This window comes from Tauraco erythrolophus, chromosome 19 (assembly GCF_009769465.1).
Source record: "Tauraco erythrolophus isolate bTauEry1 chromosome 19, bTauEry1.pri, whole genome shotgun sequence".
Taxonomy (NCBI): Eukaryota; Metazoa; Chordata; class Aves; order Musophagiformes; family Musophagidae; genus Tauraco; species Tauraco erythrolophus.
In genome coordinates this window covers 9,302,474-9,323,676 of record NC_141483.1, presented here as the reverse complement: position 1 = coordinate 9,323,676, position 21,203 = coordinate 9,302,474, and the positions used below count along the sequence as shown (strand labels likewise).

Sequence of the window (21,203 nt, the reverse complement as noted above, 5' to 3'; positions counted from 1 at the left end):
GTTTCAGCCTGGGCTCTGCCATCAAATGAATCTCAAACATCCTGTGAAGATATTGTTAGAGCCTTCTGCCTCAGTTTCCCCTTGGATCAATGGAGGCATACTTATTTACCTGCTCCTCCAGAGTCTGCTAGGAACGATGGACATGACATGCTTTGAAGTTATTGAATTGTTTGTTTTTCTGTTGATATGAAAACATTTGTGCAAATGACATGCTATTAGACATGCAGAGGAAATCTAAGTGGCATTTTAGGTAGAAATACGCAGCTAGATTTTTACTGAAACATGCAAATAGATTATTTTATTACAGTCAAAACACTTGAATATGTAATCGCAGTTGCACCTAACACAGATTTTGCAGACGTGTTTCGATGCGTCTCTGGGTTCTCCTTGGCTGCATTTCTCACACTATAAATTCTGTATGTCACATTAAATATGATTTTTCAGTGAGATCTGCCTTTTCTAAGCCTGGAATACAAATAGAAATGACAGATATGCCATTTCGTGTTTGTTTTTCCTTTCTTTTAAATAGCTACCACCTTTCCATTATGCTGGAAGAAAGTTACCAATGGAAAGCAATTGGCATTTTGACCAACACATTTGTGCATGTTATATATATGTCCAACACTGCCATGCAATCTAATCCGATGTTCGTGGAAGAGAAACAATGACATATGAGGATGCAAAGGTAATTTGTCTGTATGGATCTAGACTAGCTGCAGCACGCAAGCAGTGAAACTACATATGGAGCTATGTCAGCTACAATAAATGTGCTAATAAAGCATTCCAGCCAACATGTTTCTCTATTTTTCCTACATAGGAAACAAAATTTGAAAAAGAGAATCTTAGAACTCTTTAAGGGAGACTTTAAATGTTATATTGGAATTTTTTTTTTTTATTTCCTTCCATACTGAAATGACTTTATTTGTGCAGAAACAAAGCAGGAATTCAGCACTGTAATAACCATGAAAAAACCCAACAGAACAAACGTGGCAAATGGTGTCATCAAGTTCCCAACTCCTGGCAGCCAATATGATCTAAAGGTACATTACTGCACACATCATGTCCCAAAACATTGCCATGAAACATTACCCCAAAGCTTTTAAAGGACACTGAATTGAAAGAAACCTCTGCAGGATGAGTTTTTTTTAATTTTTTGTTTTGGACAATTGATGACTGGTGTTCATCTACGATGTGACTGCAAGCAAATGCTTGCTGCCACCAGTACCAAAGAGGAAAAGACCACAAAACTGAAGCGAGCTTAGGAAAATATTTCAGGAGCAAGATTAGGTAGCAACAGATGAACTTCTCATCCGCTCCCTCTTTTGACTCTGCACCAAGGACTGCCATCATGCCCACAGACACTCACACCTGTGTATTTTCTGTCTGTGCTCAGCTGAACAGGGATTTGTTTCCCTGCTCTGTGCCCTGTTCCGGCCCCTCTATGCCAGGTCTCATTCCTCTGTGAACGTTTTGGGGGAGAAACTCTCTCCCTGCCACCTTCCTGCAAGGTGCCTGGCTGATAGCACCTTTCTGAAACGTTAACTGCAAAACAAACAATTACATCTCATCTGTGCTCTTTTCAAAAAGACATTTTCTGCCATTCTACAGATGACAACTTCACCATTCCCTGTGCTGTTTTTCCCCACTATACAGTGAATATTACCATTGCCATTTGCAGATGGGCAAACAAAAGAGGAAGGGTGGGAAACAGACTCCTCAGGATCACACAGCTGGCAAGTATTCCCCAGCCAAGTGCTTGACCTGCCGCACAACACAGCCCCCCTGTCCAGGGGGGTCCTTTGTTGTGAATATTCCCATTGCACTACGCAGGTCATTAAAACCAAATTTACAGAAGACTTGCATGAAAAATTTCTCATTGGTGGCTAATTTTCTGCTGCCTTCAACAGAAAATAGTTTCTCTCATGCACAGAGTTAAGCTACTTTTTTTTTCCCTGTATATTACACACAACGTAGATAATGATATAACTTTTTGGGACGGAGGAGTGAACCTTTATTCAATGACACAGGTACATGCATTAGTTGTTCCCTGCTTCTCAGCTTGGAGGTATCTGTCTCACAGGTCAGCTCAACACGTTTTGCTCTATTGTAACACTATTGCAAGGATAATTACTAGTCAGTTCAGCATTTCTTCAGCAGACTGCAAAAAATACAGTAAAAACGTCATATTACCACTCAAAGTTTTCCAGACAGAATTAAAACAAAACCTAACAAATCTAAACCCCACAACACTTTCCCCTTCCAAACGCACAACTCATCAAAGATCAGCTCAGTCTTCTTCATGTTCATGTGACAAGAACACTTTCACCCACCAGTGGTATGGATTTATACGCCTTTGTTTAACATCATAAATAACGGTGACTTGAATTTTCCTACAAGGGTAACACCCCAGCAACAGATGACAAGTTAGACATTTCAATGTCTACAATCTCATCTCCAGACCCAGATTTATAGAGGGTCCTATAAATCTGACAGCCCACTTCTAAGGCTGAAGTAGGTTTTCCCAAGTGAGATGGTTTGCCTGGAGGATGGTACTTGGGAAAACCCTTTCAGCAACATAACCACATCTAGGAGCCCTGGCCACAGCCGAGGAGAGCAGGTTGGGCTGTGGGTCTCGCATTCCCTAGCTGCTCCTGCAGGACTTACCCAGGCTGCTGGTCTGAGTCAGGGACCTCCACACAGGACACTGGCCCAAACCAAGGCTTTGCTCCAACTGCAGAAGCTCAGACCAAAAGGACTGGTGCCATCCTAAAAGCTCTCTATGCTTCCTGGAGGGTCAGTTTAAACCTCTCATCCCCAGAAAAACAACCACCACCTGGAGAGCTAATCAAAAGGTCAATTAGAAAACAGGCATCTCCCCGGCTCTGGGGGAGCAGAGGTGTTTCACCTAGTACCCTGAAACACTATTGTATTTCATTTTTCAAGTGGAAAGATGTTTTCCACAGCACTGAGATATATATATTTCTTTATTTGTTTTTTAAGAGTTCTTAAAGAGATCCAAGATGGTTCCGAAAAGCTCAGAGAAATCTTTTGCCGAGTGTACTGGGCACCCAGCTAAGGACTGACAGTTGGGCACCTCTGGATACACAACAGCCCAAGCCAGACTTTCAGTAATCAGCATCAAAATTTGGAGTTCTACAGAACATTTGGAGTTTTGGATGAGCTGTTATTTTGCAACAGAAAACATGTTGCACGAAAAAGTTTCTGACCAGCTGTAGCTTATCTCTACGTTTTTGGTTCAGTCTCATCATTAGGCAAGTGAAAGCTATTTCAATCTCAACACAATTAGCACACTCAACTTCTCTGCATTTTTCCTCTCTCTCATTCAGTTCACACTTGCCATTGCAGAGGAACCTGTGATTAGATTAAGCCTGTAAGAAAGCAGCTGAGAAGAAAGCAGGAAAAACTAAGGACACATTTTCTTTCCTCAGTTTTTTTGCTGTTGATCTTTTTCTGAAATTTCCAGCCTTGTGCTTTTATAATGTCCTAGTACATGAAAGAGTTTGTAACATAGAATGTTACACTCGATGGAGCATGATGTGATATTGAAGCCAAATGGCCAGATGCTCTTTTCTGAGCTATTTCCAATGCTCCCACTTGAGAGAGCGTTTTTAACCGTATTCACAAGCTCTAGTCCTCTAGTTTGCTGGCAATTTCATGCTAGAGCACCATTGCGCTATGTGCTGATGAAAACATTGTTTTCCATTCAAGGTTACAGTTATCTTCAATTTGATAGAAAAAAAAGAAAAAAAAAAAAGAAAAACCCACATGCTGTGGTTCAAAGAAATTGCAGACAGGTGGGGAGTTGGATTCTCGCCCCAGAAACAAGATCATGCGTCTCATTTAGAGAAGATCATATAAATTATTTGGTAGGAGAGAAACTCAAGTACCCTCAGTCGGAACAGGTCAAGGGCCATCTTTTAGCTGGTTGGCTTTGCTTTACACTGTTTCACGTTCCTCTCTTTCTTGTGTGGGAAGACCTTTTACTCGGAAAACCCTCTGGTTTGAAAAGTAGTTGATGTCAGACATTTGAAACCTGGCACCAGGCGTTGGTTGTCACACTGGAATTCAGACCGTCCTCTTCATCTGCTTTTCCATGGTTTTCTTGTTTGCTGACAGCACTGCATCTCTCTGGTTCACTGCACAGCGGCATGAGCATCAGTTACTGGGAGGATATAACCACTGAGCCAGGACCAGAGTGACCAGGGCCACTAACAGCTTTCTGCAAGCTTTATTGCCCCACGTAGCTCATTGGAACTGGCAGTTGTGCACTTGGGCAACAGGGGCAGCGGTGATTCGTGGTGACTTCGGACACACCAGTGTTCAGCAGCCTGGGATTTAATGCCTGCAGGAGCATCTCCACTTACAACTAAGTCTGTCTCATTTTCCAGACAGAACGCGTTATTGCTTTATACAAACGTCAAGCCTAATCTCATCCTGTTTGAATCAATGAAACTCCGCTGGAATTAAGAGAAGCTGAACGTTCAGACAGGCAGAGGACCTGGCTCATCACATATGCACATCAACACAGAATAGACTCTTCCAATCCCTGTTTTGAAGAGGGAAAGGAGTTGCGAATTAATGTAATCCAGGCACCATGAACTCAATCCTTTCATGACTTCTTAATGCTTGACTTTACAAGCTTAACATTCTTTTACCTTAGGAAATATAAATGCCGTATTAAACTGGAGATGGAAAAGAGGACACCTTTACTCACACGGCTTATCTGGAGGATGAGACCTAGGAAATTTATCACAGAGATCTTTGCGACCTATGCAATGGGCCAACTTCCAATAGCAGTAGATTACATCACTTATTAAGATTTTGCTTAGGCACTGCAGAGTTCAGTGTAGAAGTGGTCAGAAACATTTTAATAGCATTTAATTTCATGCTGAAAATGATGATTTATCACACTTCAGTGTGAACAGGCACGTCTGTGGACAGAACGGACTACATTTTCAGATGCCAGCAATTGTGAATTTTTGTTAACATCATTTAAGTGATTAAATGTCTTCAAACGGAAAGGCTTTCTTCTAAAACCTTTCATTTGAAATGGAATTAATTTATACTAAAAATTATAGTTTGGGAAAGGTCAAAATAAAAATGAAGTAGTTTTGGATTTATCGAAAGAAGACATCTTGATTAACCTGTATTGTTATAGACTTTTCACTTGTATTTTATCACAGCATGTGGGAAAAAAATATGAAACTTTGAGATACTCTCCAGAATGGAGTTCCTACGTACCTCTTAGTATTAAGACTAGGGGCCTGGCCTCATGAATTACACAGGGTAAAAAGCAGAATTAAAGTTTGCTATACATAAACCTTGGGACATTTTTATTACAGCATACCAGCCTAGAATCAGGATTTAAAACACTGCTCAAAGGAATCTAAATCTCCTTAGCTAAACGTAATAAAATCAGGTCAAGAATTCACTACTCAACAATCTACCATTAGCATTCCTGTTCACAGAATGTGTTTATTGGTTTTTAAAGAAAGTAAAGCCAGGCCATATTGCATAAGTTTGGAAAGTATAATGATTTGCTTGTGAACGAAAGTCCATTAGGTAATGAGCTTTATTTACTCATAAAGAGATTCCAGTGAATCTGTAAGATTTTTTTATAGGACACACAGTATTTCTGCAAAGACCAGAGGTGGGACTGCATTTCTATATACATAACCCACGCTTGATTTCAGCAGCTTGGCCACCATTAGCAATGTAATCACAACAACAGAGTGCAAATGATCTGAGCTTCTATCCTGTTCTCAGGTAATTCTTTTCAATCCTGATGAACTGTGTGTTCCCAGGGCCATACTGTTGCCAGTTGCTAAAACTGACCAAAGTTACCTGCGACACATCTGAACCAGCCGATGTCACAACTGACCTTAAGCACCCAGCTAAGCTCTGCTGGAGAATTTGGATTCACCACAGAGTGAATTTGTCACAGTGGTACCAAGGGACATTTCTAATTGATTTCTCTGGCCAGGACCTCTTAAACAGTAGGTTTCTTTAAAACATCTCAAATTGGGAAGGTCATACGTTGGGGGAGAGGGGGAAGGTGTTTGTAGGGGTTTTGGTGGTGTTTTTTTTTCTTTCAAATCTCCAAGTTAGCACCTCTAAGAACTCATCAACTGATGCAGATTCCCTCCTTTGAGGTATATCACAGTGCCATTGAGAATAAAGTAGTATGTCCGGTTGATGCTGGCCATAAAAGAGAAAAAGTTTTGCTTTCATTTGTCAATGTGACGACGTATTTTTTATTTAATTTGTTTGGATTCTGAATGGTGGAAGCAGAATTTAATTTATACTAGAGCATCCTTCAAAATAAATGCTTGATCTCTTCCTACCCACCACGATGGTTGATGGGTATAAAATAAAAAGAACAGGAATTCATTCACCTTATCACTGGAGCACCAGAGGAAGAGAAAGATCCTTAGTGCAATGATTAATGACTCACTATAAAAAGATGCATCATAAACTGTTTGTATTAGGTCATATCATAAACTGGGCTTTTAATGTTTATACGATGCCTTTCTAAATATTTAAGTATGTCTGTAGCTCCCACTAGGAACGGAACTTACATGACACTTGCAAACCATGCAGTTTCTTACAGGGCCGTAATTTGGGACTCTCACTTCAAGAGAATCCTGTCCTCCTCTACATTCATGCATTGCTTAAATTTCTCTTACTATTGGGACATCCCTCTGTACTACAGATCAGAGAGACCATTTGATGTCCAGGAGCAGCAAAAATGAACATGATCTACTCTGAGTTTAGGGTGTCTTCAGGCACAGACACATACACAACTTTGCTGCAGGAAAAAGTACCATTATTTTTATTTATCTCTGCCTCCAGGTTGACAAAAGGACAGCTAAACCACTGCTGAAATGAAAACAGGGCTATCTACGCTCACTGGACCCACATGGATAGAAGGAGGCAGAGCAGCGGTGTGGTGCTTGCCTGCAGGCCACTAACAAGCCACGTTGCCTGTGCTTGTGAAGGGGACCCCATCTACATAGGAGTCAAACTCCTGGTCAAAATCATCTTTTAGGCGCTCACAGACAACGCCCATCATCTTCAGTAGCAGGTTGGCGAATGCTAAAAGAATAGCACCATTTGTCCATAACAGAATTCACTCCTGTGTTTATCCATCTTGCAGTGAAACTGTCATCTTTGAAAAACATAGTACAAGATGACATTAGGTAAGTGTCCATCTATTTCCTTACTATTACAAGCCTGCAATCATGTCCATCTCCCTTTCATTTCCCAGAACAGCTGGTGCTTTTTCTCAACCAACCCAAAATCTCCCTAGCTTGGCAAACAGACGTTGGCTTCACTGCAAAGCTACCCCATTAGGAGAATGTTGCAGCTCTAACCAATATGAAGTTTACACAAAAAATATGAGCTAAAAAAAGAGCTGCAGAGCCCAAAATATTTTCAATAGATGTGGTAGCCCCAGTCAGTTTATGCACTGCTTACTCAATACAGAAAATCACTTTGGTTAATTATTTAAATATTTCCATCTATGGAATTCAGAAAAAGGAAAAGCCAATAGCGGAACACCTAAGATGATGATTTTTTAATAAACAATAGATTTAAGGGGGATTAGCCGGGTTATCAAACAGTATCCTCCCAAATCAGCTCATTAGTTTCACTGACTTTCCCTATTTTACTTTATTAAAACAATTTAAATGAGGGTTCATTAGATGCAATGTAATTTAATTCAGACACTCCAAGCTTAATCCCTTTTCTTTGAGCAGTAACGTGATAATAGTTCACAAAAAAATTTAAAGGATTATTGTTACAGCTATTTTAAATAGGACTGTTTTCAGCCAAATGCGTGCTGCCACTTCCTCACCATTTTATTATTTATTATTTCTTGTTCTTTACTCATTCATTCATTTCTTCCTTCTCTTTTCTGTCTTGCATTGCTTTTCACCAGTGGTCACACGTAGGCAACAGCATCGCCCTGTGCAGGTGCAGGGAAAAAGCCAAATATCCCCACATGGGTCAGTGCACCAGGCCTCAGGAAAAGAAAGATTTTTTGCAACTTACTTTGAGATTCTGAAGTTTAAAAAAAACCCTGTGTAAATTCACAGTGATTTTATAAATATCTTAGAGAGAAGGGAGGAGGCTCCGGTGCTGCTAGTTTCTGACAGCTCTGAAAGACAGACAGGAGGGAATCACATGCAGGACTTGCAAATTAGGAGGCAGACACTGCATCTTACTGTGCTAGATCCAGGCTGAAAACAGAGTAACAGATCCATGCTAAGGATGTACATACAGCCTGTTTCAGAAGGCACTCGCTCATACTCCTGTACTTTCATAAAGCCTTTTTCAAACAGTAAGGTTGATTATTTTTTACAGGGCTAAAAACTCCAAACCAAAAAAGAAAACGCCAAAGAATGAGAGCTGGTTTACAGATCCTAGGTTTCTGCAGACTTTAACAGGTTCTCTACCCCTGAAAACCGGTCCTCGCTCACTCCAAATCCTTGTCTCTTCAAGCAAGTGCCATTTCATAATCCTATTAAAACCTTTGCCTCTGTTTACCAGGAGCCCTAATTGTACTCAGCAAGTTCTTCTCGTCTAAGGAAGAGCGACAGCTTTCAGATTTCTTAGGAGGCTTATTCATCAGCTACGCCAGAGTTTTGCCAGAGCGTTCAATCTATTCTGGGAGCAGCCATGTGGAAAAAGTTTCAAACAGCTCAAAGCCCTGCACAATGATAAAGGAAAGCTCACACAATCCTGGTAATAGCCTGACCCTCTTAAGGAAAATTGGATGATTTGTGGTAGCAGTTTTTCTGTCCCCTATGTGAATTCTGAACCTTACAGTATAAGCAGTGTATTCACACAGTCCCATTACAAAACCTATCCCTCTTGTGATGCTGGAATAATAAAAACACACCCATATGTGAAAATAAACTCTTGCTGCAGTGACCTTCCTCCTCAGCCCACTGGTGTGAAGGAGTTTGTAGCCATTTTAGGAAAAAAGAGTCAGATAACGAATGAACTAATTTGATGTTCAGTGTTTCGCCATGAACAGAATATATGCTTTAATGAGCACATTACATGCACCAGGGACGTGTTACTGTGAAGTAGGGGATAAAGAGTAACAGGAAAATAATTAAACAGTCAGCTTTATAATGAGGAAACTGCGTTCATGCAACATTAAGTGGACTAATTTTCAAGTGCTAAGCAAAGACATGTTCCTTGGACTTCAGAAGGACTTGCTGGCAAGCATCACCTTGAAAACAAGGGCAAAGGGTCACAAGTACCAAACCTCCTATAGGTCCAGAAGCACAGGGTGGACTGATGCTGTCCCAAAGTCATCTGTCCACACTTGGCACCGACCTGTCCAATGGGATTGAATACCTGTACCTTGTAGCTCTTATTCTATAAGAAGGACCCTTAAAGTTTTAAAATACCACAGCATTCATCATGTGTGACATGTAGAAGATTACAACTGACTTCTACAAGCTTGGCCTCAGTTTTCTGTTGGTACTGCATCTGCTAGACCACAAGCATACAACACCATCTAGGTGCAATGAGCGCATGAAGATTTAGTGTAGCTGTTTGCAGAAGCAAAGCTACTGAGAAAGCAGAAAATCTGTCTCATTGGGTTCAGATACTGACAGAATGAACCAATAAACCCTATTTCTGACTGTTATCAGTTCTCTCAAGGCCAGTAAGGCCAGGAACATTCATTTACTGGGACTGTCAGTTCCAGATAGTGTTGCAGTATCAATTACTTCAACCTAATAGCCTATCAGTCAGACAGCAATTCTGTTAGGCCACAGGCTCCCTGTCTTTCTTTGCAAATGGACGTGGTACAATGTCTCTTCTTTGTTACTCACCCTCATGCCCAATTCAATGTTTTCTCCTCCATAGACCTCCATACCAGGATCAAGCAAGCCAATCTCACCAAAATACTCTCGGTCCACTACAAACGAGCATCCAATCATGGCTGGTGTCCTGCACAGAGATTAAAGCAAAAAATTAAGTCATTGATTAGCCACTACAGAACCCACTAATAACAAATTTACACAGACAAAACAGTTCTCAGTCTTCCAGTTTACATTTTAAATTTATCTATTAGCGTGCAGTCGCGTTGCACTTCATCCCCCAATGGACAGAGGACTTTGTGGGACCAGAGCCACCCAAATAACTAGCACACTCCCAGACACACTCGGACCATCTGCCTGTGAGATAAGACACAAGATGTGAAGTCAAGAACTCTGTGCATGTAAGCGAAGCATCAGTCTGATTTTTCTTTGTTTTATAGACCCAACCTCTCTGCTGGAGCTGAAGTTCACCACCATACAGAGTAGCACAAGAACTAGACAACGCTTTAATTAAAGATTAATACACAAAAAAAGCTCCATAAGCTTTGCCAGAAATGAGGAGTCCCCTTACCCACATATTAAAAATAAGCGTGTGTTGAGAGCCATGGATCAATCACGATGTGAAGTTTGGCAAGGGACTTCCTAGAGTCAACTCTAGCAGATAAATGTCAGCCTTTGTGAAGCTATTCCGTGATTAACATTTCTATGTTGGCTGAGATCAGTCTTCAGAAAAGGAAAAATTTTCAGATTAGGAGACTCTGCCTTCAGAGCCAAAGGGGTGATTTGAGATAAATAATTTCCTTTCTCTAAGCATCAATTTCTTTATCTGTGAAACCATGGTTCTGCTCTTCTTTAGAAAACAATCTGAAAACTGTCACTGAGCAGCACTACATGACAACAAATTTTGAGATCATTTATCATATGAACACAAATATTATTTCAATGCAATACAAGCTAGTGACATTTGCTAGTTTCATCTGTCCACACTTGCTCTGCACCTCTGTACTGGTCACAACACCTGCCTCTCTAAAATTCAAGGTAGGAGCTATGTTTTGCTACTACAGCCCACAATCTAGAACTGTTATCTTGACTAACTTTAAGGTGGTAAACCAACAAGAGCCTGCAGCTCCATGTTTGACTTCAATTCAGCTGCAGGTTGCATGGTGCCTCCTAAAGATCATGGGTAGTCATCCTGCAGTCTGTTCTACAGGATGTGCCCGGGCCCTGGGGACAGATCTCCCACCATTTTAGCAGGATCCCGACAGACCAGACTGCTGAAACAGGAAAACTGTAAAATCATTTTTGAAACTGAACACTTTTGGAGCTGACCTAGAAGAATGAGCTGTGCTCCCTCTTCCATAGAAAGGGAGGTGATTTTGGACCATCTGGCAGATACAACATCATTTCTAATACTGCTATTGGAAAAAGACATCAAGAAAATTTTAGTTTATGCCAATTTTCTAGTAGAAGAGAGAATGCTCTATCTATGCCCCAAGCTTATATATATATATTTATATATATATATATACATACACACTATGAAAATGCCCTATAGAAACAAACATGATGGAAAAGGTCTAAACTCTATTTTGAGAAGTCTCCTTTGTAATGCACTGATGTAATACTGTCACTATGAAGTCTCTCTTGTTCTGGATACCTGCATGTTTCTTCAATTTGTACAGAAAGCTATTCACAAGGTATTTGCCCATGACATCTGAGAAACATATTCATGAGGCAGTTTCATACACATGTGAAAACCTGCCCTAGCTGGGAAAATGAACACATTTTTTTACCCATGTATTGGTGGATCCCACTGGCAGCAGCAGGTGACTGCTGGAACAGCGTTATCACATCATGTCCTTTTCCGCATCAGCAGTTCACCATTTCTACAGCAGGAGGTTAAAAAGGCTTCAAACAAACCGCCAAGGTATGGTCAGACAAAACAATTCTTTGCTCCTGGGCCTAATGCACATCCCAACATTGCAGAACACAGTCCAGCCTATGGCAGGAACTATTTGGTACCCTTGAAAAGGTTCATTTGCTGAAGCACAGCTATTACTTATCTGTAATGGACTCTGCTGTAGCACTCACATTACTGGTACTGCTTCAACATCTCTCCCTTGCACTTTTTCTCAGTTTGAAAGCCATTGCAACCTCTCAGATCATTACAAGCCTATACTGCAGTGAACACTATCCCTCTCATGTTTTCTCTGCATAATTGAAAAAGGCAGCTGTTGATAGAAACACGTTTGATGGGCACTGTTTCTGACAAAGAAGTTGAAATAGCTTGATTAACTCTCACGTTCCACCCTTACAGATCGAGATGCATTCTCTGGATGGTGAGCTGGGGAGATAAGATTCAATGGCATTTACAAAGGCAGACACCTGGCTTTCACAGACGACTTTGGACAGAAGTGGGGCTCTCAGCTAGATCCCTGCACCCATTCAGTTAAAAAGACTGGAGGAAACTGAAGCCAGATGTCACAAATCCTACAAAGAAAGTGCAGCAGGGTCACCCCCAGCACCCTCAGTGCTTGGACCTCTCCCACAACTCACAGTCCCCTTTTGGTGTGTGCAAGAAATTCCAGCACCTCTCGGTTTGGTGCTGTTATTTATGAATATTTTCTGTTCGTTCAGTCTCTAGTTAGTTGTTATCTCAGAGCTCTATGAAAACCACGCATGGTCCTGGGTCATCCTGGTTGGACACAGCCATCTTCTGTTGATGTGTATATGCATACACCAAGAGCTTCACAAGATGGATGGCGTTTATAAATTCAAATTATTTGGTAAAATGCCTCTTCCTGCTTATAGTTCCCAGAGCCACGCCTGAATTCAGACTTGCCGAAAAAGGCTGAAAGCTCTCCTGTACACAGGACCAGACATATCCTATATACATCCCACTGTCACATCTCCTACCACTGAAAACCACATTTTAGGCTACCAAAGAATAAATTCAGTCAAGAAATTGAAATAAAAGAACAAGATGACCAAGGAAAATGAATTTACTAGCTCTGAAATGAAATAAGCCTTTGAGGGAATGTTTAGGCATTTCTTAAAGGCAAAAAAAAAAAAAAAAAAGGAAAGGAGGTGGAGGAATAAACACAAGTAATTATCTTGATTTTCCTTTTTATGTATTTAAAGCTAAACACAGGCTTCACTGGATGAAGGCTAGAGCATCACTGCTTTGCAAAACCAAGCTGCCAGTTTGAGCTTAGACTCCTTCCCTTTCCAGCCTCCCCAAAAAATCCTCTGGAGGCAGCTCCTTACAGCAGTAGGATGCTCCCATGAAGACATTTCTCCTTCCTTCTTGATGAGGAACGGTACCTCTAGGCTTTGCTGACTGCTCTCAGGTGCTGGAATCTCTCTCTCTGGAGGATGGATTTTTGCAGCTGTCAGCTCTGTCCATTAAACCACTGACTTGTTAATTGAACGGGGGTGGGAAATACATTTTAGATGCAACTACGTAATCATCACTCAGATGAATGCCACTGGGGGATTGCCTTTGCAACTCCTTCTCTCTCTTTTAAATTTTATTTCTTCTCCTTAGATATATTAAAATACAGACTCCACAAGCCTTCATGGCTTATTCAGAAAAAAAAAAAAAGTTTGCAGGAATAAGCAACAATAGCAGTGAAATGGCAGAAGGAACCACATCCAGCTTTTCACAGAAGCCAGTCAAAAATTGCCGCTCTCAGTGCCTTTCTCTACCTGCAGCCATTGCTCTTCTGCACAGTAGCATGGCTGCAACAGCAGAAGCTGAACGGAGAATTCTGCGGCTCTGCCCCGGCCACATCCTGATGCGATGGAAGGATTTGTCTACAAAGCACAATGTCGAGTTTTCTGCATACTGCACGTTCAACACTTCCATCAGGTTCAACTAGAGTTTTGGGCATTTGGTCCTCACCAAGCCCAAGCCCTTAACTTCCCCGTGCTTTGACTGACCCAACTGTAAACTAAGTGTAATGCGATTGCACAGCCCAGTGAGCTGGTAACAGTGCTGTGAGCCAAGGGACCCTGACTCTATTCCCAGCTCTGTCATTCATCTGGTCTTCAGCAAGTCACCTCCCTCTGCCTCTGTTTCTCCATCTGTGAAGCGCACAGAATAATACTGGGTAAAAGTCTGGGAACTGCTTCAGCAGCCTGAAAGCTCAAGATTCACTTCTAAAAGCACAAAGGTGGATAATTTTATACTGGATTACAGTGTTATATTGACATACTACAAAGAGATTTTTAAAAAAATGCTCCCTAAAAAGCATAAGACCCTCACTTGGTTGTCATCACTGTGTTTTTCCAGTACCTGAAAAACTCCAGCACACCTACCACTTTCAGCATAGTGCAGCAAAGACTTCCCTTGAAAATCAGAAATGGATAGATGAGCACAGGCAACTGTGTTAGCACGTTGTACACACGGCTCACTAGCCAAGGGGCAGCAGATGAGAAGGTGCATGCCCTTGGCACTTCACAGCTTCAGAGTAAAATATCTCAACCTAAACCACACCTGCTTTGTATAAAAGGACCTTTTCCCTTAAGTCATGGAGCTTCTAGTAAAACAGTGCCATTTTTAGAAGGAAGGTATCACAAAACAGCTATTAGAGGTGTACTATTTTTTCCCAACACCTCAAAGGTGTTGGGAAACTTAATTGATCTGTGGAATATTTTTTCACACAGCTGAGGATGTTATAAGCATTAATTATAATCAACAGCAACACTCAAAGGATAACGTGGGAAACACAGCAAAATGGCTTTTGCAGCTAAAACCTTAAAATGCAGCATAGAATAGTATTGATTCTGCACTGGAGAAAGATACAGCATAGTCAATTTGTGGAAATTACCTGATGGCACGGCTGTAGCAAGGGAGATAGGAGAGAGACATTACTCTGGGTAGCACCCTGGGAAAAGGAGGAAGCAGAGAGCAGCACTTCATGGTGGTAAACGCTCCCTCCCTCCCCGCCTGCTGCTGCCGCGGGGCCAGTGCGGGTGGCTACACGGGAAGAGGGGCAGGGCATGGAAGAGGGCAGTGCCTGCTATGGGATGGCATACCAGAGACAGAGGATGTGTTTGCCAGAAATGAAAGCCACTTGCTGTAGGTCTGAGTCACAACTACTTTGTTTTAGGGACATCTCCAGGAACACGGCTTTGTCGGCAAAACTCCAGCAGGCGCTGATACCCATTTCTCCAGCCAGGTGCATCCCCCTCCTTCCCTTTACAGCCAACTGAAGGATGCTGCCTGGGGGCCTCGTCAGGAACAAGTGAAGGAGAAAGGGATGAGCACGAGACTGACATACTGCATGTGACACAGTAAGTCTTCCTCTCCCTTACGCATCTTTCTCCTCCTGCCTTAAGGTCAGTATACATGCAACCAGGTCTAATCTGAAACAGTTTTCAGAACGTACAGCAAGTTCAATTTCCAGGACAACTGACCTACAAACTCACACACAAATATATAAATATAAACACAAATATAACTATAAATAAATATATAAACATAAACGTATACATACAGGGATAAGGAAAGAGAGAGAGATTCGAATAACACATCACACACTATATCTTCGAGTTTTCCACCTTTCCTTGCAGAATGTTTCTTTGATTTAGGTTCCTAAGCAGCACCTCACTCCTGGCCTGACAGATAAGTCGGGAAAACTGCATGGTAGCTGCATAAGGATTGATTTTTTCTTACAACTTATGTCTTCTGCAAGAAAAAGTCACACCAGGCCACGAGAACAGAATTCAAAGACAGATTTGCTGCTCAGGAGGTACAGGAAAAAAAATGACAAGCTTAATGATGAGAAGGTTTGTTAACCCCTTTAAAGAGTTACAGCATGTGAAAAAAAGCAACTCAGAATGCTTGGCTAGGAAAGACAGGGCAACAGGGCTGTAGAATGACTCTCTGATGCCCCACGGAAATATATTTTTTGGAACAGGCAGGATACTCATCAGAACCTAGATAAATGAAAAAGAAACTGCTGTTATAAGCTCTTGTGAACCAGCAACTGAAAAAATGGCCATAATCAATCAATAAACAGCCATCAGTTTATTATTACATGACAGCATGGTTTATCCTGAAAGACTTTACAGATGAGCCCCTTCGTAAGCTCAGGTACACAGATGGATTTCCTCCCAGGGCAGCGAAGACCCAACGTGGCTGCACTACCATCGCTGTGGCAGACCAGCACAGGGCCTGACTTGCACATGGGACGGGCACACACACTGCCAGCCTAAAGCAGGCAGCACGAACTGCTTCACTGTGGGCACGTCAGACGCTGATTTCTGTACATGAGCGAGACACACGTGCTTTCCAGAGTGGCTGATTCAGCGCGTGTATGTACACATTCCTACTGGTACCAAGCTATGGAATATTAAAGCAGTAAGTGAGAACATATGCAACAATGAAATGCACCACTGCTGCTGGAGGAAGATAAAATGGAAAGCTGTGCAGCGCTTGGCTGAGTGAGGCTGACTAATGGCTCTAATGTTAGTGGCTGCTGATCAAGAAATCAAACACAGGGCAGTCCATCATAATCATAGCAGGTGAGGGAAGAGAAGCCACAGCCAGAGCTCAGGATACCAGACACCTTTCTTGCTGTTCCAAAAACCAGTACTATCTTCTGCGTACGGAAAAAACCCAGCTTGTTTCAATACGTAGTCAAATTCATTAGAAACTCTCTGAAATAGGATCCTTTGTTACACAGTTTGTTGCCAGATGATAAGGACGTTTTTGGGCAGCGTGTTCTCAGGAACGCAAATGTAAAACGACGCGATGGACACAGCATGTCAAAATAACAATCCTCATTTAAATCTTCACGTTAGAGACTTCTTACATCTCAAATGTCAAACATGTAAAATGGATTGCCTGCAGAAGCCGATTCGGGGAACATCAATTGTTCTGAATTTCAGAGTATTAATGTGAAAAAAAAAAAAAGAAATTACTTTAAATTATATCAGAAATCTTTACAAAATCTGACACTTTGTTCTTGCTATTTCTTTACCTTTGTTTGCACTTCAAGGCCACATCCCCTTTGTCACTTGGACCACAACAGCTGATCTGATGTTTTATGGTGTGCATTTAACATGACTGCCTATATGGTGCCCCACTGACTTCAGAGACAGTTCCCACTCCTTCCCAGCAAGGCTCTGAGTAGGATCACACCACTGTTAGTGTTCAATAAAGTAGAGGATCAGGCTTCAAATAGAAATCTTCTGAGAAAAGAAGTAAGTACATCTGTTACGTAATCCCAGAAGAAAACAGGAATTGTCTCTACTTTCTAAATCTCACCCAATTCTGGAGATCAATGATATTTATTCATCCAATGCAAACATCAGAAATTCCAGGGCTCTGATCCTCACTGATACCAGGGTATGTGGTTTTTTTTAACACTGCAAATCTTTAATCCCTTTGGAGATCTGGGACATTCCCCAGGGAAGTGGTGGAGTCACCATGCCTGGAAGTGTGCAAAATATGTGCAGATGTAGCACTTCAGGACATGGTTTAGTGGGCATGGTGGTATTGGGTTAACGGTTGGACTTGACGATCTTAGAGGCCCTTTCCAACCTTAATGATTCTATAAGTATTCAGCTACACCAACCACAAAACCACTCATGGGGTTATTAGCTATTATTCTTTTATTTTACAAAACACCGAGAGACAGAAACCACACCTGCTATTTGCTGAAGACAGTGTCAAAGGAAGCTTTAAGAGGGACAGTGTCAGCAAAGACTAAATGAACTTGCAGTTTTCATGCTGATGAACAGTCCTGCAATCTTACGAATGCACTGAACAAACACATGAATCCAAACACTATCAATGTGGACCAGTTTGCATGCCTTGCAAACTGGACTGAAACAGAAATCATGGCTGCAGCAGTACATGGTTTGGAAAGGTGCTAATAAAACCAAAATCTGTACCAAGCCAACAGAGATTTTAGAAAAAGTTTGCTCACTAGTCTGACTTCCCTTTCGTTTCAAAAATATACCTTAAATTTTCTAGAGCTACTAAGCTCCCATCCCATACTCAATTCTAAGTACAGACTTTCTGATCCTTTTCGTCAATAACACTTGCATGTTCACTCTTTCCATTACCATAATTACACTGGCATATCACTTAAAAGCCACAAAATTGCATTGTATTTCTATGGGTAGGCACAACACAACAGCACAGACAAATGCTTTAGCAAATCCATCCAGGTGCTACTGCTTTGGAGGCCCATCAGAAGGCAGTGCAGTGTGGTTATAAAGTTCTGCTATGTTCTGCTCTCCTAGATCACTGCCTTTAAAGCACGTGTTCCCAAGGAGACAGGCAAGTGCTCACGGTTCGACGCTGATGTCTCTGCATTTTAGGGCATGTAATTCGTAACTTGCATGAGAGACACTTTAACGATCACAACATCTCAGTGCTCCTGATATTTGTCATCAAGGGTTGTGGGCTCTCTTCATTGTGCTGCTTGTCTCATCTGTCTCTGGGCAGTTTATGCACTGTTGAATCGGAAGGTTTCTTCACGGGGTTCAGAACAAAACCGCTGCTCTCAGGAGCCAGCTACTTATGTGCATCAGATTTCAACACTACTCAGTACTCGAGTTTGTACCTTTGTCACTTCTGTATCAGTCCAACTCAGTGCCAGTATAACTCTGGCAAGAGCTTGAACATAAACCCAAGGAAAGCCCGTGGTAAATCAAGCCCTGTCTTGCTGAAAAAACCTCTTATACCAGCATTACAGGCATGAGATTTCTTACTCTTTATGAAAGAGATCCGCAGTTGAATTTCCAGAAGTGTTTTGCAAATGCAGCTTCCATACTTTAGGGAGTGCTCAAGTTACCATCACTGAAAGTCATATCTAATGAACTCACTGAGGTATAACCTCTTAGTTCAGTCTTATATGATATGTGAGCATTGTCTCCAGAACAGAAGATACTCGAACACTAGAACAACTCATGTGAAAATTAATACAGTGATTTCACGTATAAACTGGAAGTAATGAAGTGTGAAAAACCTTTCAGAGATAAAAGACTGAAACCCTGATTTCAGGAATGAAAGCTTTGGCTGATTAATTTTCCTTCATCAATAAACTATTTCTCAGGGCTGAGTGAAATAGATACAAAATACCTGCACTTTCAAAACAATGTGAGGAGAGTAGGGCATGTTATCCAGGAAAACTGATTTCCTAAGTAATTACTTTCCTGCTTATTGAGGTTTCAAGCTGAGCAAAGGGTCAGTGATGAAGGACTGTGCTGTCCTGTGGCAAACAGGGTTAATGTTACTGTATAGCTCTGGTTTGTAGTCATAGGGCACGAGAATGAACCTAAGTGCAACTTGCAACACTTGCTCAAATACGGACTGAAATATGACTCCGTATGAGGGACAGATTCTGCGCGATGGCCCCATCCAAGCAGTCACTTAGAAACGTGAACAGTTCGTCTGTGTCCTTTCACTTCCAAAAGACTGCTTGGATCCTTTCAGCTGAGTATGTTGTTTGGAGTGTTTGGACAGACTTCTCTGGACCTGGCAACTCAAGCTCTATGCTGGAAGGGAAGTACATCAGCTTCTCTGCCAGTGCCTACACTTGGACCATACAACAGAGTTTTAGCTCACTTTAGGATGAAGCTGATATGCATCAAAATGAAGATGACTCTAAGGCAGTGATTTGTGTCTTTCCCAAGAAATCTCAAAAATAGGACAGAACAACCTAAAGTGCATACCTGGGCTTCATATTATTTAGTATCTGTTTCAACAGTTGCTAACGATAGTGCTCTTCACCCAGCACAGCACATCTCAGAGGAGCTGTTAGACAAGCATCTGCACTGGAGATGAAGGGCTAGGAGATACAAATTTTCAAATGAAGGGGAAAGCGAGACCCTTTCTTATCAGTTTCTGTTTTCCCACTGTAACAATTCTCAAACATACTATCACAGTTCCTGAAACAGTATTTCCCTCGAAAATTCCGTTTCTGTAAAGTAAAATGTTCCCTTATAGAGAAAAATAAAATGACACTCTGACTGCACAGTCCAGTTTAATTCTAAAATTAATCCAGTGGGAAAACTCAGAACATGTGCAAAGTTCTCCAAAAAAAAGAGCAACTCTCCAACAAGGCAAGGCTAACACATCTCCTACTAGTGCTGCTGGGTAGCTCTGGTTTGGACACATGGCCAAGAGTGCTGCCTACAGACCAAAAGTGAAGCCAGCCCCTTTGTAATCACATACAAAATACCTTCGTTTCTCATACACACAATGTTTCACTGGCTTATTACTCATCCCAGTGTCCACTGGAAAATAAAAGCATAAATGAAAAAAGATCCTGCTATGCCACAGGCCACAATGTGAACTTGAACCACATGTTCACAACCTGCACTTCTATCTACATTGGAGCGTAGCTCTGAGATTCGACACGTGTCTACAGCTTCATAGAGCCATCTGCCTTCTTCACCTTCATTTTTCTCTCCCTGCACAAAGCCTATAGCTGTGCTTCACTTTAAGTTCCCCCTTGTCAGACAGCTGGGACAGACACATTGCTAGCACCAAAATGACAGCACATGGGAGATTTACCTGATGGGAGCTGACTCATCCCCTTTATCGAGCCAGTCCTGCGGTGGGATTATGTACATGCACCAGAGGCCCCAGTTATAGCCATGGGCTGCATTGGCGTATTGCTGCACTTCAAAAGTGTTGTACTTGATGTTGTCAATTGCTGGTAAGATGATCCGCTTTCGATCTTCTTTGATCCGGGTAAGCGCAGGTTCCACCCTGAGAACAATAAAACCAGCAAAATGTTTTACAGCCACCCAGCAGCCCCAGGTCCCACTTTGCAGTCTGATAAAACGAAACTCTCTAACACTGAGAGCAGTAACCCAGTGAGATGGCAGCCCGTACACAGCGTAGTGGGATCGAATACAGGTCACTGTCATACACTGAGAGGCTGGGGCTTGGTGTGGAACACTTCACACAGCAACAGCACATGAATTAGTGCCTTTATGAAGCTGTACCAGAGTTTAACAACACAAACTTTTACCAAACACTTTCTCTGAGGCCTGGAGACTGTAATTTCATTTTGCGATGGACAAGTGTTGAGAGACACTATTGCCAAGAGTAGCTGAATGGTCTCCTAACGGCTCTAACACCACCAGGATGCCTGGTAGTGATTAAATACCTGCTCTTGCTGACAAGGCCTGAAGAAAAAAACACACACCAGAGACTGAATGAATCTGAAGGTTACTCAAAGGTTTTAATCTTGTTTCCTAAGGACTGACCCCACAGGATCTAGTTTGAATGACAAGCGTGGCTGCATTATGTGTTCTAAAACCTCTTTGGTGATGAGAAGATTTCAATTGCCAGATGGTGCAAAAGCAGGGAAC

The 21,203-nt window shown here is 41.8% G+C and overlaps 1 protein-coding gene across 1 annotated transcript in view; it reads right to left on the bottom strand.

The window, feature by feature from the left end:
* The window catches only part of GALNT9 (polypeptide N-acetylgalactosaminyltransferase 9), a 152,420-nt gene that overhangs the window by 63,803 nt on the left and 67,414 nt on the right, over positions 1 to 21,203 (bottom strand). The window contains exons 5-6 of the mRNA XM_009977466.2: positions 20,398 to 20,595; positions 9,873 to 9,990 (exon numbers count right to left, since the gene is read on the bottom strand). Coding sequence (XP_009975768.2) covers positions 9,873 to 9,990; positions 20,398 to 20,595 — 316 coding nt within the window. The remainder of the gene's footprint in view (positions 1 to 9,872; positions 9,991 to 20,397; positions 20,596 to 21,203) is intronic.